Genomic DNA, 21,424 nt, shown 5'->3' on the forward strand with positions numbered 1-21,424 from the left:
ATTCTCAAAGGCTATCTTCTGTCCGAACATGTCGCAAGGCTCAGGACCAGTGCCCCATCCGAGCTGCAAGGTCATCCTCGCCGGGACTATCGCGAATGGACTTTTGGCGGAAATCCAGGCTGGTCTAAAGGAACTCGATCACAAGCCACATCTGTTGGGGATTCTGGCAAACAATGATCCAGCAGCGAGAGTGTATGCAGATTGGACCGAGAAGACGTGTCGTGAAAAGTAAGTGTTTCTTCCGTCGTCGTTGTCCACTATGACGGCTCCATCTGGGCCACATGGTGGAAGAGCGAGAAGGACTCGACAAGCGAAAATCTGGACCCCTTTCCCACTGTCTTGCACTCTGAAATACGTCCTGACGTGATCGTAACTGGCAAAAGTGGCTTCGCGTACACGCTCCAAGAAGCGGCAAAGGACTCGGTGGAAGAGGTCGTGCTCGCGGCCAACGCCAACCCGGCCTACGACGGCATCATCATCTACTACCCGATCTTCAACAACCGGGGCCAAGACCAGTACATCCAGAACATCGTGTCCCTGGCCAAGGACGTCGAGGGTCTGAGCCACCAGTACATCTTCAACATGTACCAGAACATCCGGTTCCTAGACGAGGCACAGATGGTCAAGAGCATCCTGCCGTGCACGCCGCTGGCGGTGATCAAGATTCTCGAGTACCTGCACATTTACAACACCATCCTGCCCTACGGCAACAGGCTGTTTGGCCGGACCATCTGCGTCGTCAACCGCAGCGAGGTCGTGGGGAGGCCGCTCGCCGCCCTGCTCGCCAACGACGGCGCCTGCGTCTACTCGGTCGACGTCACAGGCGTGCAGCAGTTTACGCGGGGCGAGGGGATCCGCAAGCGGAAACACGAGGTGGTGGAGAAAGAAGGGTGGACGATTGAGAATTGCGCTCCGCTGTGCGACGTCGTCATCACGGGCGTCCCGGGCGAAGCCTACAAATTCCCGTGCCACCTGTTGAAAGAGGGTGCCGTGTGTATCAATTTTTCGAGCGAAAAGGTGAGTCTTTCCCTCCCCCCTCCACCACACGGTCTTCTTGCAATCGGCAATGAAACTGATGTCCCCACAGAACTTCCCTCCCGAAATCAAGGAAAGGGCGTCCATCTACGTCCCCGCCATCGGCAAAGTCACCATCGTCGTACTGCTGCGCAATCTGCTCCGCATCGTGCAGAACCGGCAGGCCCAGGTGACGAAGGAACAACAACATTCCGCGGCTCAGGCATCCGCGGTTGGAGACAGTCTGAGAGTCGAGGCTATCGACAACAATGATACTGTGGCAGACGGGCGAAAAGGAGAAACGGGCCAGAACGGGGTTGCGAAGTAACTCTCTCTACCCGGTTCTTTTGCGGCTCGCGATTCCTCTATTACCGATACCCGATTACTCAGTGTGACATGACACGACATGACACGAACATGACAAGTCCAACTTGAAACCGAGTTGAATCGACTCGACATCGAAATGAAATCTGTGAGATCGATTCCGTGTGTATCTCTACATACCTCTCACTCACTCACTCGCGCGAGGGAGTACCGCGGATCGACGGTACTATATTATAGTGCGAGGCACACCTCATATCCCTAGAGTCGACAAATGCAGGTAGACAGGCAGGCAGGCAAGAAAAACAACAGAAGGTCCTTTTCTCGCTTGGCGCCAGGTCCCGATTTCTCGATTGGGACTAAACACAGATACAAATACAAATGAATACAAAGACGTCAGCTCCATTGAGTTTGTGTGTATGTGTATACGTTTGTAGTCAACGAGGCTGCCTACCTACCTGTCGCTCAGTCGGTCGGTCAACTAACCATTCGTCCGTTTTGATAGAAAAGACTTAGTACGAAATCACTTTGAAAAACCTTTATAATATATATATATAATCTCTAGATGGTTAATGTCTAGAGTTATTTTACTAACTTATCCCTTACTACTTTACTCTCCTATTAATAACTATTTAGTTAAATCGCTTCCTTATCTACTCTCTTCCACTGTTGTAACACCTCTGCTGCGACAATCGATCGAGATAGACCTGAGGGTTAGGCGGCACAGGGCGCGAACGAGTTTGGTAAACCTGGTGAATCACTGGCTAACACTGTCAATCAATTCCTCCATTCGAATGACATGAGGGTCCACTGTATGAGACAATTTGTCCAGGATGCTCTCGTGGCGCATCATGTTATGCATCGTGGCTTCTTGTGGACAGCCTCGGGCTACGTAAGTCTCCTTTGGCAGAGCACGACACCGTACATAGTGTACACGGCAGATTTATTATATTCGATAGACCCCTAAATCCCATCGAAATTTGTCTAGCAAAGTTTGTCGTAACAGCCATGTCCGCGCTGTTTTTCCCGCTTGATCAGAAGGCTCTAGCGTGCACATCTCGGAATCAGTGGTCTCCAACTCTACTAGAATGAATGGTAAGTACTACGACTCTCTGGGCCATCTGCTGAGACCCTCCATACGGTTATGTATGAGTGGGGATCGACCCCCGCCTTTCCGGCAGGGGGATTTCATGCCGAGGCCACCAATGGCGCAGCAGCACTCCCTATGTAAACAGACGATTACCCGAGGTGCCTTTGGAGCCGGGCAGTGTTTTCATTGTACGTGCTGTGTAACCCGGCCTTGACTCTTCCAAAACCAGGAGACAGCAAGATGGCCAGCAGAGTGGACTTCTGAGCTTTCCCTGCAAATTATCTAAACAGAAAAAGCGAGAAAGTTCAATTATTATCTCTGGGATTCGTTCTCATGCATACCCCTATTCTTGGATCGTTCGTTATGGATAGAGGCATTCCGCGTCATTTAACCAGCGAGAAGCCTCGGCAAAACCACCCTGGTTCCTGTTTCTTGATGAGCTTGGCCCGGCACAATTATAGATAGTAAACCGGCTCCTGAAAGTCGCAATTGCTTGACCTTTAGATCAGGATTTGCACAGTGCCATCTCTCCAGGGCCGGCCAACAAAAGAGCGCTGCCACCTCCAGATCGATCTCGGAGCCTTGATCTTGGGTTCGACGTTTAATCATGGCTTCAAGCAGACTCTCTCAAATTGACATTCCGGAATCGTATGCACAATTGCCCCTCACTCAGGTTCTGGTGTCGCATTATCCCGAATCATCATCGACTGCGACGCCAGTCATTGTTGTCACCTTGAACCGGCCAAAAAGGCTCAATGCATACACGCCGACTATGGCGATTGAGTTGGAAAGAGTCTTTGGGCTCTTGGACCGCGACGAACGGGTCAAAGTAGTCGTTCTGGCTGGGGCAGGAAAGAGCTTCTGTGCGGGAGTCGACCTAGAAGGGGGCCTTTCGGGCGGCACAGAGGAAGAGAAGACTCGTGACGCGGACTACAGAGACGGGTAAGCCATGAAGCATCACTCCTGCAACTCGAAATGCGTGCTCATGTATACATTCCAACTTCCAGAGGGGGGCGGATATCACTAGCTATTCACCGCTGCTCGAAGCCTACCATCGCAGCTATCCATGGCGCTGCAGTAGGGGTCGGCATAACCATGTGCTTGCCCGCATGCGTTCGGATTGCGTACTCCAAGGCCAAAATCGGGTTTGTCTTCGCTCGGCGGGGCCTCGTCCTGGAAGCTTGCTCGTCTTATTACCTCCCGCGACTGATCGGATTCTCCAAGGCGCTTTACTTGACCACCACGGGCTTGGTCTACCCTGCGGACAGTCCTTATTTCGGCGCACTCATGTCTGAACTGGTCTCGACACCGGAGCAGGTCCTTCCGAGAGCTCTAGAACTGGCTGACGAGGTTGCCAAAAATACGTCACTGGTCTCCACCAAATTGATGAGAGAAATGATGTATAGGGGCCCCGATAGTCCAGAGGGCGCGCACTTGTTGGATTCCAAGATTACTCATGAATTGGCTACCAGCAAAGACTTCAATGAGGGTGTCCGGAGCTTTCTCGAGAAGCGGCCACCCCATTTCACAGCGGACGTCCTTCAAGATGCACCCAATGTCTATCCATGGTGGCCTCAGATCGACACCAGCCCTGGAGCTTCGGGGAGAAATAAGTCGAAGTTGTGATGTGCCTCATAGCAACCTCCATTCATATATTCTCATGCGCATTGTAAAACGCCCAGACAAATCGAGCCTCTTCGGTTTGATTCGCCTTTCCATCCTGTCGTTATAGGCGGTAGAGCAAATGAGCCCATCCTGCCTTGGATTACTACTGGTCACGCCGGTACAGAATCTGCGCAGGATTTTGGAGCCAGAAAAAAATACATTGCGCGAGGCCAGAACTGGTACAAAGTGTCGTAGCACACAATCAGACTCCAGGCGCGCGCGGACCTGAAAGTCAAGCTATTTACGCCCTAGGGATTCACAAGGGCATATAAATTCAAAGGCGACAGTTCCTGCTGGTGCCGCTTAGTCCAGTGACTGAACAGCGAAAAGCATTACAGTCGAATCTTTCCTGGCTGGTCTACCATTTCTTTTGTAACTTTCGGCAATTAGGCGATCTGCCTCTAGTAAAAAAAAAAAAAAAAAAAAAAAAAAAAATTGAGTCACTATCCTGAGGATAACATCCTCCCCAAATCTAGGTCAGGAAGCAAGGACGAAGACAAGAGCGCCACTGTTGAGGATGTCATGACGATTGATCGAAATATTGTCGAAAACCCCAGGAGACCACCGCGGGCCGCATTGTCGCACCCGACGGGCAGGAAGCCAAGGTCACGTTCAAAGGTTTGTGACAACAGCAGCAGGCTGTTTTCTGTTCTCTGGGACCATAAAAATTGACACAGCGACAACAGACTTGGCTTGTAATCCTGTTGCCGAGCATGCAGTTTGCGCTCTCCTTCTGGCCCGTGCCAACCACTGCTGCCACTTTGCAAACCACCCTTGGCGAGAAGTTTGAGGATCCTGCTACTGACCGCACTCTGGTTCATCCCGTCCTACACCCCAATGCTTCCAGAAAACCGCCCTGGCGTTCGAACTTACACAGGTGACACCCACCAGGCACCAACCAGGTGCCAGGGTCGGAACGACGCCACAACAAATCGATCACATCATGCCAGATGGCCGGGTTTCTGTCACAAGCCACACGTCACGCCCTGCCGGCAGTCATCACGTCTATCAATGTGACTTGGTGATGAGACAGGTAACGCAGTATGCCCCTGAGTGGCTGGTGCATGTCTTGTATATTGAGTCCTCACGACCATATGCCGAGGCGACCCGAACCCGAGCCTTTCTGCAGACACTTACGGATGCAATGGGTATTTCGCATCTTCGATTGCTAGACCATGTGTTATGTGGACTGGGGAGTCTCGGCGTGGAACCGAAGCTAGGGAGGAGGAAGTAGCCTGTTGTTTTGATGAGTTGTGAGCTTGGTTGTCATTCGATTATAGTTGTGTAGTGGAGCGCCATAGTTTGTCCCCCCGGGCAATTGAGATCGACCATGGATCTTCACACAGATGAAGACTTCATATGTATGTACGTGTCAGCCCCTCCTTGCCTTGTCAAAATTTGAGCTTTATGTCCTCCCGTAGAAAATGCTCCCTTGCCAATATGCGACCTCCCAGGGAAATATCTCCCCGTCCAACCCAACCCAACCACCTTTACTCTGTTGCTGTGGCTTTCTGCATCCCATTCCTGTTGGGAGCCAGCATCCAGTCTGGTAGAGCCCTCATCAAAGTGCCAACCCACATCTTCCTCGGCACAAAGACACTTCCACTTCGCCCGCCGAGGACCTGCTCTACAACCCGTCCCGCGACCTCTTCGGCCTTGAGAACGGGCCGGCCAGATGATTCGTCTCGTGTAGGACTGATGGCGACCTCCCCGCTATGCCCATTCAGCCATCCACCCATTCCCAGATCCAGATCTTGTCCGCATAATGTTATCAATACCATAGAAATGCAACTGAAGGAAACGGTCCAGAATGGCTTGGCACCGCGACCGCAACTGCGAGCCGGAGCCCCCGCCAATCCCTGTTTCCCTCACCAGGTCGTGAAATCTTCCGGTAAACCAGCCGTCATTCTCGTCGTTATCGACCGTGTAAGAGGAAGAAGAAGAAGAAGCAGTCATGCTCGTGCTCGACGAGGATATTGACTGTTCCGCCATGGCGCCAGTCCAAACAATCCACAGCCAGAGTCGTCGTCGCGGGTTGGGGCCAATCGGTGGCGGCTCCGCGGACATGTTCATATAGGCAGCGGCGTCGTAAACCGTCAGGATCTGTCGGAGCCGGTTCAACATGACGGGGTTCCACGCAAACAGCCTCGTATGTTCCGCCATCCGGAGATTCTCGATCCCGCACAGCTCGCGAAGCCAGTATATCGCGCAGAGTGTGGCAGCGGCAACTTCAAGTTTCTGCAGCGTGGCAGAATCCATCAGCGCGCGCATCTCCTGGCAAAGTGTCCCAGCATCATCGAGGTGTGCGTAAAAGTTCATCAGCCTCCCAACCGTCATTATCGTTTTCGAGACGGCGTAAACCCACGCCTGACAACTAGGAGAGTTCTGGTTACGAATCTTCGCAATCATATCCATCATTTCTTGGGCGTCAAGGAACAAAGCACGGATGTCACCTTGCAGATAGGAATCCAAGTTTCGATCTGCATCTGACCTCGATGTCGACAAGTACGGCGATACATTCTTCCACAGAGGCAACAGCTGTTTTTCGACCCACCCGTCAGGACTGAGGTCAAGAGACGCTGTTGAGAAGTTCAGGACGGCAGACTGAACCTCGAGGTATAATATACCGATGTAGTGGCGGAGATTGAACGAGGGATCTGCAAAGACTTCATTCTGGTGCGTGGCCAGGATGTCCTTGAGCACGGTAACGTGCTGATAAAAGGCCTGTCTGTCCCCCAAAGAGCTATCGGCGAAAAGCAGCATCAGAAGCGCACGGTAGAGCCGAGGAATACTGATGTGAGGAGTCGTGGTCATGTATTCTTTGAGAGAGGCAACTCCCCGATCCCGCAGTCTGTGTGCTTCATCGAGGTGCTCGGTGTTGGCCGTGACCATGTACCTCGTGGCCGCGATTCGAGACAGATAGCTGTGGTTCGCAACGCTGTCGTACAGATAGGCTTTGCTTTCGGCGATCCACGTCTCGGTGAAAGGACTTTGGTTGGGAACATGCTCTTTCGCTGCCATGCGCAGCTCGACTTCTCTGACAGCCGGAATGACACAGCTCCTCTCAAAGTCGAGAAGCGAGCTGGTCAGGGCCGTAAGCTCCTCCTGGAAGGCGGACGAAGGGCCGAAGTTGCTGTTGCCGTTGCTGTTCAGCAGGACGACGTCGAGCAGGGGCGGGAGGCTGCGGATAGATGATCTTGCCGAGGAAGGAGATGCTTGGGCTGGTCTAGGAGGGACTCTCTCCTTACGGCTGGCGCGGCTGGGGACCACCTTCAGAGGTTTCAACAGAGGATCGACGGCTTCATGGAACCGGGACGATTCGAGAAGCCGACGGGCATCTTGTCCCTTTTTCCAGCGACGATAGCCGTGGACATGGCGCGTCACCCTCTGGCGGTGTGGGAGAGTGCTCAAGCTCGACGCATCGACGTTTACGAAGGAGAAATCGCCCTGAAATCCCGGACCCGGACCCGGATCAGAAGACATGACATGACATGGACGGCAGCAAAGATATGAAGCGAAAACAAGTCGAACAAACAGTCACACATCCTCGTCATGGCAAAAGGAAAAGATACAAAGGAAAAGCAAAAGCCACCACTGATTGATCTGCAGTCAGAATGCACAATGCTGCTGTTGAGCTCCTTCGTACGAGGCGACTTGGCGGAAACAACGGGACGCTGTACAGAGGGGATTGTTTGAAGCGGCGACATCTTCTGGCCGACCGAAGCTTTCAGTTTCCGGGAAATGGCCCTTTTAGGGGCGTGGGTTGTGAGCCACGCCTCCTGGGGTCGTTCCTGGGGGGTGAGTCTTTTTTCGTCCGTGTGGCAATTTCCCATCCTTCAAGAATTCCTGTCGACCGCCTTGCCTGGGGTTGGGGCTGTGGCTGGGCATTGCATTGCGTTACTTGCCCTGGATGGCTAATGTCTTTTGCTTGCCATGGCCCTTGTAATCTCTCACCGCAGCCTCAAGGGGAAAGGGGACAGCGGTGGTGTCGGTCCAATCACGAATATGCGTTTGCGAAAACGAAAAGCCACCAGGCTGATATGCATATTTTGTGGAGACGTCGAGCACGGCGACCGGCTTAGTCACCTGGTCGACTGCGAGGAACTTGTATTTAGGATTCACTTCTCCTCGAGAAGCGTGGGGACACGTCTTGGCCTCGTCTTCTGAGGGGGCCGAGGACAGGTTTCTCAAAGGAAAAGGCTTTGAGAGAGGTTGGATGGTTGTGATGGAAATGTATTTGACGACGCACCATCCGAAGACTAGACTATGCAAAGTGGACGTTCATCACTGCGAAAGACGAGGTCCCAAACAGACCATTCACAAATATCAACTACTGCCACCCATTGACCATCGTGACGCCAAAAACCGACAGGGAAAGAAGTTGATGCTAGGACCGGGACAACTAACGCCTAGTGTGCAAGGACAGCGAAACAGGAAACCCAGATGTCAATCTCAGGGGAGATGCAGCAGGTCTTCAAACTCGGGGAGCTCAAGTGAGTCCGGGGTTGGCAACGACTCGGCACCGCTGCCGTCCATGGTTCGACTCTGGCAGAAGAGGCTCTGGTGGTCGGCATAGACAGACAGTGGTGGCGACAAGGGAAAAGCGTCGAATTGCTGAAACTCGGCAGACGGGGGTCTCGGGACTCGGGAAATCGATGCCATCATGTCTTGTTCCGAGAACGTCGAGAAGGCTGCGATCTGAGTGCGGAGGTGTGCGATCTGGCTCTTCAACTTCGTCACGGTTTCAGCTTGCTGAGAGTACGAATCCAGCAGCCGTCGATGCTTCTGGCCGAGCTGCTCCAAAGTGGCCTTGAGATTCCTGAGGTGCTTCTCTTTGCGTTCGCGGAAAGCACGCTGAGACGCTCGGTTTTGAGCTCGACGCCGCTGCATGCCGTCTTCTGTTAGAATTGTACTTCGACTATTCCAAACATCGTGCAATCTTCTGTCAGACCCCCTCAAAGACACCAAGGCTGGTTGGTCTATTTGGGAGGCAATTCGGCGACACCACTTGACTTACCATCTTCGTCCTGGATTCTGCTGGTGGCTCCGAATCCGTGGATGTAGACGTATTGGATTGCTCCGTAGCTGAGGCGTCGACATCACCAATCATAGTCAATCTATTCAGGGCGACAGAGCCATCGGCGTCGCTGGAGAGAATGTCTGAGACGTCCAGACTGCCGAACTGGTGGAACTCGTCCAGGAGCTGACACTGGCTGTCAATACTGGCATCTTGCCTTCTGAGACTGTCCCAGACTTACGTCGAGATCGCCAAACTCGCTGGCGTCTACGAGGAACAGTTCCGAGGGAGTGAGTTTCGAGATGTTGGGGAGGCTGTCAATGTGTGAGGTGTCCATGACTTGTCCCGGGTATATAGTTGTAAGAAGCTTGACTGTGGAGTGAGAATGGATCTAGGATTGATGGCCTTGGACCCGAGCAAGTGAAGATGGTTTGAAGAACTGAAAGAAAAAAAACTTATTGAGAATCGAAAAACCCCAAGCTTGATATCAGGTCCCCAGTCCCCAGTCGAGAACAGACCTGGCTTTACATAAGATTTGCGATTGCGGATCTCGAGAGGGTCTCTTCTTTGTTTCGATAATGCCATCACAAACCTCGCAAACCTTGCCCGATAGCCTCTCGTTGTACCAGGTATCCCTGCAGCCTGCAGGGAAGGGCACAAGCATAGCAGTAGAGTGCGCTGAACAAGGGCCACGGAGGGGAGTGGTGCCAAGGGGAGGAGGAGGGGGGCCTTGCTGTCGAGGGATTCCCTTTTAGGAAAGTCCTAGTGGAGGCTTGGCCCCGTCTTGCACTAGCGAGTGGCCAATGACAAAGGAGCTTTGCTCTTCCGCATGCGGTATGGTGGTATTACATTGCAGGTTATAGCGGCATGTTGGTACTTTACTCGTAGTTTAGTTTGGTAGGTAGAAAAATGTTCTGCAGGGCAAAAAGGAGCACGCACGACGATACGCGGGACGAGAAAACAAAAAAACCCCTCGCTCGCTGTGGATTCTTCTGCATCATTGACGACCCTCGTAACCCGTGCGGAAACCCCCTCAAGTCCCCTTGAGCCTTGGTGGCCCGCTTCGTGTAAGGAAGTAGGTAGTCAGCTTTTTTCCAGAACATCCCATCCCAACCCCGGCGCGACTGGCACCAGCTCAAAGTCCCCAATCAAAGGCCCGCCCAGTAGTCCCCGAGCTAGCCCTAGCTAGTGGTTGAATTTCGGCTTTCTCGAGGCAATTACCAGAAAAAGACGCAAACTTCGTACGCGAGTTGGCTTAGGTAAGTATAGTACTTCGTAGGCAGTTGGTTCTATGAGTGAGTACCTCGTACCTAGTGGGCGTACTAGGGTGTCATCCAACCCCATCTATGTACATACATGACCTCTGTAGCTTCACGCCTCACATCCAAACGCATCCGGAGAAGCCAAGTTTTCAAGTCGACTTGGCCTACCTACCAGCCTGCCTACCATACCTACCTCCGAGAGGAGCGGGCGTATTGGGATGGCCAAGAGGCTGACTGATCACCACTTCCAGTAAAGTTCCACAGCAGATTATCCGCGATAGGAAAGCCACGACGTCATTGAGAAAGAAATACCTTTTCTCGTCCACTCGTAATAAGGGAGCGAGGGGAGGAGCCCCAAGAGCCCCAAGGGGGAAAGTGCCACCGCCCCCCCCCAACCGCCCGCGCAAGTGCGAGAAATATTGCTGAATCATTCTCTGGGCATCATCGTTATGGACGAGTTCGAAGTCATCGAGATGGGGTCGTTGTCTAACCTCCGGGTTGTTTTTTTTGGGGCTCTGTGACGCTGGAAATCGCCGTGGACCTGCTACCCGCCTGCTACACACACACATACACACCCATGCATGCATGCAAGGACAACGGAGACTTTGGAGGGAGGGGGGTGTACAGCAACCGACAAACGAGATCTCAACAGGTGGCACCCACCACCTTACCCAGGTAACTCGTATTTCACGAGGCTTTCGGGGCAAGGGAAATGGTTCCCGGGATTATGTAGTGCGGGACACAAAAAAAGTACGAGACACTACTTACTTACGCAAGGTATGTAGCGAGGTAGGTATATCAAGGTTTGTTGTTGTCTTCCGCACCCGATGAATGAATGGCTAAAGTAGACCTCAACCACACACGCACACACTAGGGACCCGCACAAACATGCATGCTTAGGGGCTGCAGCCCATGTCCAAAGAGTTATCTTCTGGAATTTGAATTAAGCCGCATAATTACCCAGTTACCCAGTTACCCAGGACCCGGACCCGGGACCCAGGATATCTTGCCCGCTGGATTTCATGTTCAGCCCCCAATGTAAACGGCGACTAAGTGTACATACGGGACGATGTATAGGGGACCAGAACGACGCTATTACCTCATCGCAGCATCGCATGCTGTCTGGAACGCTACCGTGCACTCGTTGCCCCAGACCCTTCTTGATAGACCATCTCCCACACCTTGTAAGCTTCACGTGAAACCTTGATATCCGGGATTCAATATGGGGAGGGAGAGACAGAAAAGTCAGCCTCGCAGGAGATTTTGGGAGGTAAGGCCCCAACCCCCTCCCCGCAAAGTATCTGTGCTTGTGCTCGTATTTCGCACAGATGTTCGCTGCAGTCAGCAGCCCCATCTTCCCTTGGGAGTACTCGGTATTGCCTAAGGGCCCCGCTCCCAAGATGCACGGGCGAGTAGCACTGGCCCGCTTCGGCGAGCAACAATGGTGAAACTGGACCGACGGACGTGTGATGTGCCAGCACTGCAGCAGATGCTAGTAGCGTTTTGGTGGCAGGGCGGCACCGGGCACCGGGCCTCTAGGCTCTAGGCTCTCAGCTCTGGGTTCTGGGCTCTGGGCAAACCCGAATGCAGACTCGCATACCTCGTAGAAGCAACACAGCCGTCGTGCCGCCCAGGCCTCGAGCCCACAAGCGGAAACCATGTGTTTCCGCCTTTGGAAAATGGTCTGAGACTAAGGCTTGGCTAGCACATTTACTCGGTTGTTTCAAACATGTGCATTCATTCAGAAGGGAAGCAAAGTGCGCGCTGCCCGCCACCGCCGTCACCACCACCACAACGACAACATCCCCTCAATTGGACAGAGCCAGGACAGCGACATTACTCGAGGTACCTCGTATGCACTCTCGTTTATCGAAAGTTGGACAGACGATGGCTTGCAGCCACGTCCCCCAGAGAGGAAGTGAAGTTGTCAACGCCCATTGGAAAGCGAGGAAAACGACACTGCAATGCAATGCAATGCGACGGGGCGCGAAATGCAAAGAATTGTGTAGAAAATACTCTCCACAGAACGCCTCGCAGTCGACGGTTGGATAGCACCGTATTCTCTTCTAGGAAATAAATAATGTCTGTCGCCTGGCCCTTCTCTTATCGTACGAAGTACTTCTGCCCAGTACCCAGTACTAGGCAGGGGCATGCATCCTTGCTCGTTCGCTTTACCCGCATCCCGCCGCGATTGGGCAGCCTCGTGCTTCATGTCTCGTAGTAATAAGCGGCAACTACTACCGTTTATGTCCAAGGGGGTTCTCGGGCAGGTCGACGAGCCGAGCAAATACGATACAAGACTTCGTCCTCAAAAGCTGGCTGGTTGGCAACTGCACAACAAGTCGAAATCGTGCACAAGATCCCTCGGAATGAACAACCACAGAGCTGTGGCTGGGTTGTGCGCCGAGTCATCGGTCACAAGCAGCATTTCATCCGGCACCTTCAGTATTCCCAGCAACACTAGATCCAGGTGCAGCACGATTTCTATGCGATTTTCTACCTATGTAGATGCAAGATGAACCATCTATAAGACGAACATGCGCACCTCGAAACCCCAAGGTTCGAACTCGCCGAGCGAGCCACGAGGACCATTCTGATCCTGTCACTCCTCAAACCACAGAAGCCGTTGCTCTTGTCACCCTGTACAGCCCATGGAGGGACAGACGTGCAAATGTTCGGATAAATCAGTCGCTCATATCTCGACGACTTGCAGCCCTCCACAAAGAATCTTGATCTTTGACATCAATTATTAAATCCACCAGCGCTCCCTCCATCACAGCTTCGCCTTGTCGCCGACCGCACCGATCTTCAACTTGGGGCCATACTTCTTGAGGACCGACTCGTTGTGGTACTATGGCTGCGTCAGCTTCGACTGCTAATCAATTGTCTCACGGGAAGCGCATCCCGCCGCTCACCTTCCAGAATTGTTTTGAAGCGTCCTTCCCGCACACTCGTTTCAAGATCTTTGCTCCTCCGGGGTGCTCGTCCACAAAGTTTGTCACATCGTACACTGCCCCGTCGATGATAACGTACATGCCATCTTTGGCCGTGGCCGTGTGCTTGGCCACATCGGCGGCGGTGAATGTTTTGGACATGTCGAAAATATGGTGCGAGGTGGCGTGTGCGCGGGGCTGCTTGCGACCGATGTTTTAGGAGGAGACTTCTTTCGCTTGGCTCTTTGGTCGAGATGGAGGGTGTAAGAATAGCCGTTCAAAGGACAAAAGCACCAGTCGTGTGCCGAGGGCTGTCGCAATGCGGGAAGGCGGAAGGACGGCGGGATGGATTGGTTCAGCGACAAGAGAGTCCGCGATTAGAACAATGGGATATACAATCGCGCAGGAGGTGGTGACAGCGTCGTAGAGTTCTCTATAACAGAGGAAGTGAGAAAAACAATCGTCCAAGATGACCGCAGGCGGGAATATTAATCGTCGAGCGTAGAAGCGAGTGATGAACAGCGGCGGGAAAGTTACCGAGGTCCAGAGCTTCGCAGGGGATCCACGCCGAATCCGCGGCCCGGTCAGCCAAGTTCAGAGCGACGCCATTGGATCCCAGCCTGCGCCCGCACACTGCGCCATACCATATTCAACGTTATGTACTCGGTGTTATTCTACCCAGAGCACATTCCTCCAAGAGTAACCGAAATATTTCGAAGTCGCTGACATCTGATACGCGGGGAATTTGCCAGTGGGCAGCTCGATACCGATTGACTTGAAGACCATATCTGGTTAGGTGGGATCTGCAGTACATACCTCACAGGACCATGGGTGGTCATCGACTCATCGCAGCGCCCTTGGTAGATCGAACACGATACAGGGACATCCTGGCCCAATGCTCTGGTCCCGACAGCCTTTCGCTCAGCTCTTTTCCTGGTATCCCAACTATATGAGTCCCACACATTCCTCCGGTTCGTGTTCACTTCCTTTGCTTGTTCCGCGAGAGTGATACAGACATCGAATGCTCTTGACCTACTATCCCCACTCTAAGTGTTGTGGACTTACGCCGTAAATGTGCGTTGTTCGCGGAAGCCTTGTACGACCTCGTTCGTGGTATTTCGACTCTTCGTCCAAATCTCGACGAGATAAGTGCAGTACCGTATCCCCGGTAAACCGCCAACCTACTCAAAACAAGCCTGACTCACCGGTCGTCAGTGACATGTACTCGCGATCAGCAGAAGATGAGAAAGCCATGTCTAGCTGAGCAGGCTATTGGAAATAGGTGACACGGGAGCAACCACCCGTCTGCTTGGTAACCCACATCCGACGCTGCTCAAATGATGTGCTCATCTCACAAAGAGACACACGGCCCCATGGTAATACCCATCGGTGATGGAAGCAATGTAGTAAGTAAGTAGCGCCGCCGTCCCGCATCATCAGTCTTCTTTTCTCGTGTCAAAATTCGCCCCCTTCCCAACAACCACAGCCTTGCTTATTGGACCGGGGCTAGACGATACCACAGGGACCAATCGTCTGGCGTAGGCCGCAGCCTTGCAGCTGGGGGCTTTGACCTAGGCTCATTTAGGCATTCGCACCATCCCCATCGGGATTGGGGCGAGAGATGGAGGCTTCCCTAGTGGCCGCATACGGCGTCTTCGATGGGCAGGTGGTATAAACAGCGATCGAGGCACCGCATTTTCTTTCGTCTTCTCCGCTGGGAACATTTTTCTCCCCTTTTCCTCTCTCTCCCAAGAGAAGAGAAAAAAAGCTTGGTCTCCCATATTGACGCGATTTCACTTCGAAAAAAATCAAACGAAAAGGACGAGATAATATACAAGGCAATGCTTTTTGATGGTGAATCACCCGCAGAAACAGCACCATGCTCATCGTCACTAGTACGTTTCACCTCCGGCAAACTCTCTGCGACGCTGACCTCGCTAATAACAGATTGTGGACGAGGAGGCCGAGCTGGATCTTGGAGATAGCCACATGGACTTCGGCATCTATGACCTCACAGCAGCGACGTCGACGCCATATGTTCCTGGAGTAGGAACCACAGCAGGCACAACGCCATATGAGACGGAGAGCAGTGGCTCCTACGTGACCAGTCCGGCGACGACCAACACCCGATCGTCGAAGCCACGGAGACGAAAAGCGCGCATGAACGAGGTCGATGAAGAAACCCAATCAGTAAGGCATCCCCCCATATTTCACTCTCCCCAAACTACACACCCATGTACAGGAGCTCAAAAAAAAAAACGAAATCTAATGCCCAAAAAAAAATCCCACAGCGTCGTCGAGCCCAGAACAGAGAGTCCCAACAAGCCTACCGGCACCGCCGAGAGGACTATATCCACAACCTGCAGAGCCGGATTGTCGATCTGCACCTGCGGCACCGCGACCTGTGGCAGTCTTATTACTCACAGGACAGGAGGTTGAGCCTGTTGAGAGAAGTGGCTGCCGATCTCAGCATGGAAGTCAATGTGCTGCGGAGGCGGCAGTCGGAGAGTCAGCAGCATCAGCATCAACAGCAAAATCAGCACCAGCACCGGCAACATCATCTCCTACTGACTCCAGATCACTCGGTCTGTCTCGGAGATGAGGGCGACGGGATCACCAGCCTACGAGTAAACGATTCAATCTACGAGTACACTCTGTGTCCATCACACTATATCGAAGGTAATAGCATGGACTTTCCAGCACCGAGCCAGAGCCAGAACCAAACCCAGGGTCAGGATCAGAACCTGCAAGAGTGGCTGTCCGGAACAACAGGCACGTATCCTCCCAGTGGTAGTTCCGAGTACATGGGCCTGGCGTGATAGAAAACAATTTTTACAGTTTTTGACAAAGTACAACGGGGATAGAAGGAAAGGAAGACGCACAAGGTTGTAGGAAGGGCGGTTGTAATCTCGACTCGAGCCAGTTGGGTCCATGCTTCTAGGATCAGAAATGACTTATCGGACGAGTATGTATGACAAAGTGTGGCGCAGAGCATGCTCGAGCTTAAGTCAAGGGATGAAACCACAATTCGATACCATGCCACCATGCCACCATAGCACTCCTTTCAAGACTCAATGAACGCTCAACACTTGATCCACAAACAACCCCCCTCCCGGGATTCTCCTCGGCGAGAAAATGACCAGAACCCGGGACCACAACCAGCGTGACATCCGTCGTAAAACTCCTTGGCTATGTCACACGCCTCGTCCGCGGTCATGATACTCGTGTCGCCGACCGGGAGCATGTTGGAGTAGACGTCTTGGTAATTTCGAGCCTGATCAGCGAGAAGAGCTAATAGTTCAAGAAGGTACCTTGCCCAGTTTACACATACACGAAGGGAAAAGCTCCATCGCATACTCCTCTGGGCATCAGCCCGTCATCTGTTACCTGTCAATTGCAAACGGTGAGGAAATGTAAAAAGTATTCCGGCTGTGTCAGCGTCATGTCCAGCATCATAAGAGATGGCTCGAGAGAAAGTTGAGGATAAGCCTGCGAGAAAGGTATATCGGGTGTCTGGTCCCTGGAATGCACCATGGCCAATAGAAACCAATGATCAAGAGAGATGTCCCGTATTGAAACAGGGTATATTGCAAAAAAAATCCACATTACCTCTTGACAAGAGCAAACAAATCGAAAACAGGGACCCCCCTTAGCCTCCAGGGCGTAAAGTCACGAGATCTTTGCCGCTGGTGTATCGCCATAGACAAATCCCTCCCCAAGGTAAATGGTTGCGCCTCCGCCGTACCATAGAGTGCCGTTTCGGAAGTCGAGACCCTTTTCCTCGCCCACAACCCACTCACCCCCTGGCATGATCAAGTGTCCTTCTTGAGGCCAGTATTCCGCTTCAAGCCACTTGTTGATCATTTCAAGCTCACCGATCCATCGTTTTCGCTTCTTGATGTCAAGAGTCACGCTCTCGTCCAACGGATCTCCTCCGAACACGTTGGGAGAGTTGAACCTCGCAATCGTAAGATGAGCCGAAGGCACAACATATCTGGAGCCAACCTGTATCCCCGAATCTGTTATGGTAGAGTATGTATCGCGGCGCAAATGGTGATATGTGTATCGATCATCATCAGCTGTCCGACCATTCGACGGTGACTCTCCTGCAGCCGGCACAAAGCTCAAAGCAAGAGCCGCCGAGTCGTAGCTCAGAAGAGGTTTGACAAGCCTAGCTCTATGCGAGGAGGTATGATCTGCGATCGACTTGCAGTGATCTTTGAGTGTGTTCATCAGATCAGTAATCTCAGATTCGGTCTTGGAGTGGGCGACTTCCATCACCGTCATATGTAGATTGTCAAGAGGCATGAGCCAGAGATCTGTATGGTGAGTTGTGCGAACCCTGTAGGATTCTGGGAGCGTACCTGGAGCAGCATCCTTCAGCTTGGACTGTATGACATCTACCAGTGTCTTGACTCTCTGAGGTGGTCTCCCCCAGAAGACGAGACAGTGACGAGGGTCTATGTACGATAGATCCTTCCTGGGTCCATCGAGCTTGACAAGATGTTCGTCGAGGATCCAGCCTTTGAAGTCGTCGCTGAGGATTTTCTCTCGTTGCTGCGCATTCCGCGTTGTCCGATGTGTAGCATACCGCTCTTGAATCAGTTTCTGGGACCCATACATTAGATAGAATCACACCATATAGACGACCAAGACTGACAGGTTCACCATGGCAAGCATTGATCAGGCCGTCGAAAGGGTTTGCAGTGACAGGAGTGGAGCTGCCGGACAGATCTTCAAAGTTGACTTTGGCCATGGCTTCTCCTGCCACCTGCTTCTCTGGTCGGCCTGACCAAGATGGAGGGGTCGAAGACGAGGTTGAAGAAGTTGCAAGCAGTGACGCGTAGTGGGGAGATGATGGTGTAGGTTCTTTTCGGAATAAAGATAATCCGCTATCTCGCTACGAAGCTAAAACTTATCGGAAAACCTGCCCTAATACCTACTGTCCGCACATTTTCACACTGTGCGTCTTGGCATCTGGCTGCGGTTTGCGCTCAATCCTCAAAACTGCCAGTCGATACATTCATCTGCAATAACCAAACCTTGCTCAAACCTTTGCGGCCAGTCACATAGTCAAGATGGTGAGTACCTTCTGTCACGAATTTGCGATGCCTTACGTTATACCTCCGTGATATACACGCTGCGGTAGTGGATCGGCGAGACGAATGAAGAAGAGATGGACTACATTGCGAAATGAGACGGGAACAACGAGGTCAACACCTACATAGATTTGGACCGAGAAATCGAAACGAGTATCTCGTCCAGACCTCGACAAGATCTTTTGAGCGGTGCAATTGGCGGCTCTTTGAACACATCGATTTGATCAAACTGCGAGTCTGCAAAGTATTGGACAATGCTAACCAATGTCTCGTTTCATCAGGTCAACGTTCCCAAGACCCGCCGCACCTACTGCAAGGGCAAGACCTGCAAGAAGCACACCCAACACAAAGTTACACAGTACAAGGCTGGCAAAGTACGAGATTCTCTTCCCCAGTCGCTCTGCGTATAACGACATGGGGATGAGAGGACACTGACAAATATTGGATAGGCCTCGCTGTTCGCTCAAGGAAAACGTCGATATGACCGCAAGCAGTCCGGTTACGGTGGTCAAACGAAGCCCGTGTTCCACAAGAAGGCAAAGACAACCAAGAAGGTGGTGCTGAGATTGGAGTGCACAGTATGCAAGACCAAGGCACAATTATCGCTGAAGCGATGCAAGCACTTCGAGTTGGGGTATGTTATCGACCTGCCAAGTGAGAATGCCATGCTGACATGAGTTCTACAGTGGTGACAAGAAGACGAAGGGTGCGGCTCTTGTGTTCTAAACGTGGTGGTTTTGCGATGGTCCTTTGGGCTGGCGAGATACATGGCACGAGTGTGATCAGGTGGTCAAGATTCATCTCAGAGAATCAAAGGGTAGCGATAATCCTGCTGATGGAGATGAGATGGAGATACAACACTGCACGGCCATATGCGTGATGCTCACACGGGTTCCAATATTCTACTTGGGTGTCATCTAGACTGATGCTCTGTATGGGCCGGCTACATTCTGATGACCAACGCCCGCAATTGAATGTTATGTCCGCCTGTTCTGTGCATATTGAGTCCAGTTGCCCAATCTGTTTCAAGCTCGCATCACCCGTGGGTTGACCTCGCCCTTGCCGACCCAAAGAGGGCGTCTACAAGCATCTACGAATGTGGACTCGACATTAACTACACAGTGCTATTATGGTAGAGAAGCCAGACGAACAAAGTTACTTTACTTGTGCCCGTACCTTGGTCTTGGAACCGGTTCAACTGTTTGTTCATGGCCTCTGGTGGTGGCTACAGCAGAACAACCGACTCGTCCATCTGTCCATCCTCTAACGGGAAAGTCGGCACGCCGAATACGTCGCTCCAAATACGAGAACCACCACCACTGCCACCTGACCTGGAAAGTATATACTGTCACCAGCATTAGCTTTACCCCACGAATAACTAACTACTCTGCCTCTTAATAGGTCTGTAACCCCGACAAGTCTTCTCAAGGCAACCAGGAACAAATGACGCATCCCAGACCGAACGGCCGAGCCTTTCTGTACAACCAACCTCTCCCACCTTTCACTCTGCCTCATTGTTGATCAGAAGACGATTTGTTCTATTAATATCAATTCACTCAAAAAGTGAGGGATCAGTGTTCCGACGGTCCGTTCTAGCGTTCGACGACATACCTACAAGGTCTGTATGTACGAAGGACACAAGCGGCAGGTAGGAGCGGAAGCACAACAACCAACTCACTCGTCCAATTTGTCCAGAAGTTGAATCGGAGTCGCAAAGACCCGTCCTCCCTACCTTCCTTGCTTTACATATCTTCGTCACCTACGTCTCTCAAAGACCCGAGCATTCGAAGTGTAAGGCCTGGTAATAACAAACGGCTCGAAGACTATCACCGAATTTACGACCAGCATTGAGACATCACCCACGCCTGAATCATCCAAACCTACCGGGATCGAAGGTCTTCATTAAGGCTCTGGACGAGATCAAACTATCTTGAGTCGTCAATCCGTCCCTTCCGATTCTATCTATCCATCGACTTGTCCTCCCCCCCTCGGTTTCTCCGCCCCAAGATGCCAACCATATTCACAAACGAGTACTCGCGCGGGCCGCTCTACCAGTACTGGAAGGAGCGGAACCAGGAGGAAAAGGCTCTGCGCGAGCAGCGCGTCCAGGAAGCCAAACTCCGCAGCAAGGGGTTCCGCCCCATGGACCCGGCGTTTGGGCCCAGCAGCTCGGACTCGTACGCCCAGCGGGCTGCGAGCGGGCCACCGGCGTATCGACGCGAATCTGATGCTCGGAGGGAAAGCGTTGAAGGGTCGTCGGCGGTCGGAGCGGGAGTGGGAGCAGCGCAACACTCACAGCGAGGGCCTATTGGCACCGTTGGCGGAGATGACGAGCTGCCCTCATACGGTGCATCGACAGACCTGCCAGCAGCGGCAGGCGAGGGCAGCGATCAGACCCTCCTGTCCGCCGAAGAGGAAAAGGCCCGCCTGCGCCAACTCGAGGAACAACAGCGCCAGATCCAATCCGACTCGGCCCTCGCTCAGACGCTCTCGGCAGAGGAGGAGCAAGAACAAGCCGCACAGGGTGAAGAGACCGACGCAGCGGCAGCAGGAAAAGGCAAACAGCCCGAACGACGCAAAAGCACCGCGGGCAAGATCGGACGGTGGCTGGCCGACGCGGCGAGCGGGTATACCAAGAAACAGGAACGGTGGTGATAAAAGGAGAACGACGCGGTGTTGACATTTACTTGACCTTGTTCTACTTTACCTAACATAACTTACTACCTACCTAGGTATCGACCTTGGGTACCTTAGGTACTGGATGTATGTAGGATTGTATGCATTATATGACTCACGGACCTGTACCTAGACCTCATCTCTCATACACGGTACGGTAACGGCAACGGTATAGTACAGTATACCTAGGTAGGTAGTATAATGTAGTATAGCCAGATATAAACGATACCCGAACTGAAAGACAAGGCAAGGCAAGGCAAGGCATACTATTCCCCAACCCATTGTCCGACCTGCACGTCTCAGACTAGCACGATCAGTCATGGTCTATTTATGTAGTCTGAAGAAGA

General features: G+C 52.5%; 9 protein-coding genes across 9 annotated transcripts; 5 read left to right on the forward strand and 4 right to left on the reverse strand.

Annotated features, from left to right (window-relative positions):
- Nucleotides 1-28: 28 nt before the first annotated feature.
- On the forward strand, nt 29-1,342 carry Z517_09903 (uncharacterized protein; the record flags this gene model as incomplete). The annotated part of the gene is made up of 3 exons (XM_013425811.1): nt 29-228; nt 384-1,017; nt 1,088-1,342. The coding sequence occupies 3 exons, from the start codon at nt 29-31 to the stop codon at nt 1,340-1,342; spliced, it is 1,089 nt and encodes a 362-aa protein (XP_013281265.1).
- A 1,690-nt stretch (nt 1,343-3,032) lies between these two features.
- On the forward strand, nt 3,033-4,051 carry Z517_09904 (uncharacterized protein; the record flags this gene model as incomplete). The annotated part of the gene is made up of 2 exons (XM_013425812.1): nt 3,033-3,367; nt 3,433-4,051. 2 exons carry the CDS (start codon nt 3,033-3,035, stop codon nt 4,049-4,051), a joined length of 954 nt encoding a protein of 317 aa, XP_013281266.1.
- A 1,752-nt stretch (nt 4,052-5,803) lies between these two features.
- Z517_09905 (uncharacterized protein) lies at nt 5,804-7,573 on the reverse strand (the record flags this gene model as incomplete). Its single annotated transcript, XM_013425813.1, has 1 exon — nt 5,804-7,573. One exon carries the CDS (start codon nt 7,571-7,573, stop codon nt 5,804-5,806), a length of 1,770 nt encoding a protein of 589 aa, XP_013281267.1.
- Nucleotides 7,574-8,542: 969 nt separating this feature from the next.
- Z517_09906 (uncharacterized protein) lies at nt 8,543-9,444 on the reverse strand (the record flags this gene model as incomplete). The annotated part of the gene is made up of 3 exons (XM_013425814.1): nt 8,543-8,974; nt 9,108-9,293; nt 9,349-9,444. 3 exons carry the CDS (start codon nt 9,442-9,444, stop codon nt 8,543-8,545), a joined length of 714 nt encoding a protein of 237 aa, XP_013281268.1.
- A 3,698-nt stretch (nt 9,445-13,142) lies between these two features.
- Nucleotides 13,143-13,464, reverse strand: Z517_09907 (uncharacterized protein; the record flags this gene model as incomplete). The annotated part of the gene is made up of 2 exons (XM_013425815.1): nt 13,143-13,220; nt 13,285-13,464. The coding sequence occupies 2 exons, from the start codon at nt 13,462-13,464 to the stop codon at nt 13,143-13,145; spliced, it is 258 nt and encodes an 85-aa protein (XP_013281269.1).
- Nucleotides 13,465-15,143: 1,679 nt separating this feature from the next.
- Nucleotides 15,144-16,121, forward strand: Z517_09908 (uncharacterized protein; the record flags this gene model as incomplete). The annotated part of the gene is made up of 3 exons (XM_013425816.1): nt 15,144-15,197; nt 15,250-15,492; nt 15,594-16,121. 3 exons carry the CDS (start codon nt 15,144-15,146, stop codon nt 16,119-16,121), a joined length of 825 nt encoding a protein of 274 aa, XP_013281270.1.
- Nucleotides 16,122-16,971: 850 nt separating this feature from the next.
- Nucleotides 16,972-18,058, reverse strand: Z517_09909 (uncharacterized protein; the record flags this gene model as incomplete). Its single annotated transcript, XM_013425817.1, has 3 exons — nt 16,972-17,621; nt 17,667-17,910; nt 17,963-18,058. The coding sequence occupies 3 exons, from the start codon at nt 18,056-18,058 to the stop codon at nt 16,972-16,974; spliced, it is 990 nt and encodes a 329-aa protein (XP_013281271.1).
- A 597-nt stretch (nt 18,059-18,655) lies between these two features.
- On the forward strand, nt 18,656-19,127 carry Z517_09910 (60S ribosomal protein L44; the record flags this gene model as incomplete). The annotated part of the gene is made up of 3 exons (XM_013425818.1): nt 18,656-18,775; nt 18,851-19,035; nt 19,088-19,127. The coding sequence occupies 3 exons, from the start codon at nt 18,656-18,658 to the stop codon at nt 19,125-19,127; spliced, it is 345 nt and encodes a 114-aa protein (XP_013281272.1).
- Nucleotides 19,128-20,408: 1,281 nt separating this feature from the next.
- Z517_09911 (uncharacterized protein) lies at nt 20,409-21,056 on the forward strand (the record flags this gene model as incomplete). Its single annotated transcript, XM_013425819.1, has 1 exon — nt 20,409-21,056. One exon carries the CDS (start codon nt 20,409-20,411, stop codon nt 21,054-21,056), a length of 648 nt encoding a protein of 215 aa, XP_013281273.1.
- Nucleotides 21,057-21,424: the final 368 nt, after the last annotated feature.

The sequence above is a fragment of the Fonsecaea pedrosoi genome (genome assembly GCF_000835455.1).
Source record: "Fonsecaea pedrosoi CBS 271.37 unplaced genomic scaffold supercont1.6, whole genome shotgun sequence".
Taxonomy (NCBI): Eukaryota; Fungi; Ascomycota; class Eurotiomycetes; order Chaetothyriales; family Herpotrichiellaceae; genus Fonsecaea; species Fonsecaea pedrosoi.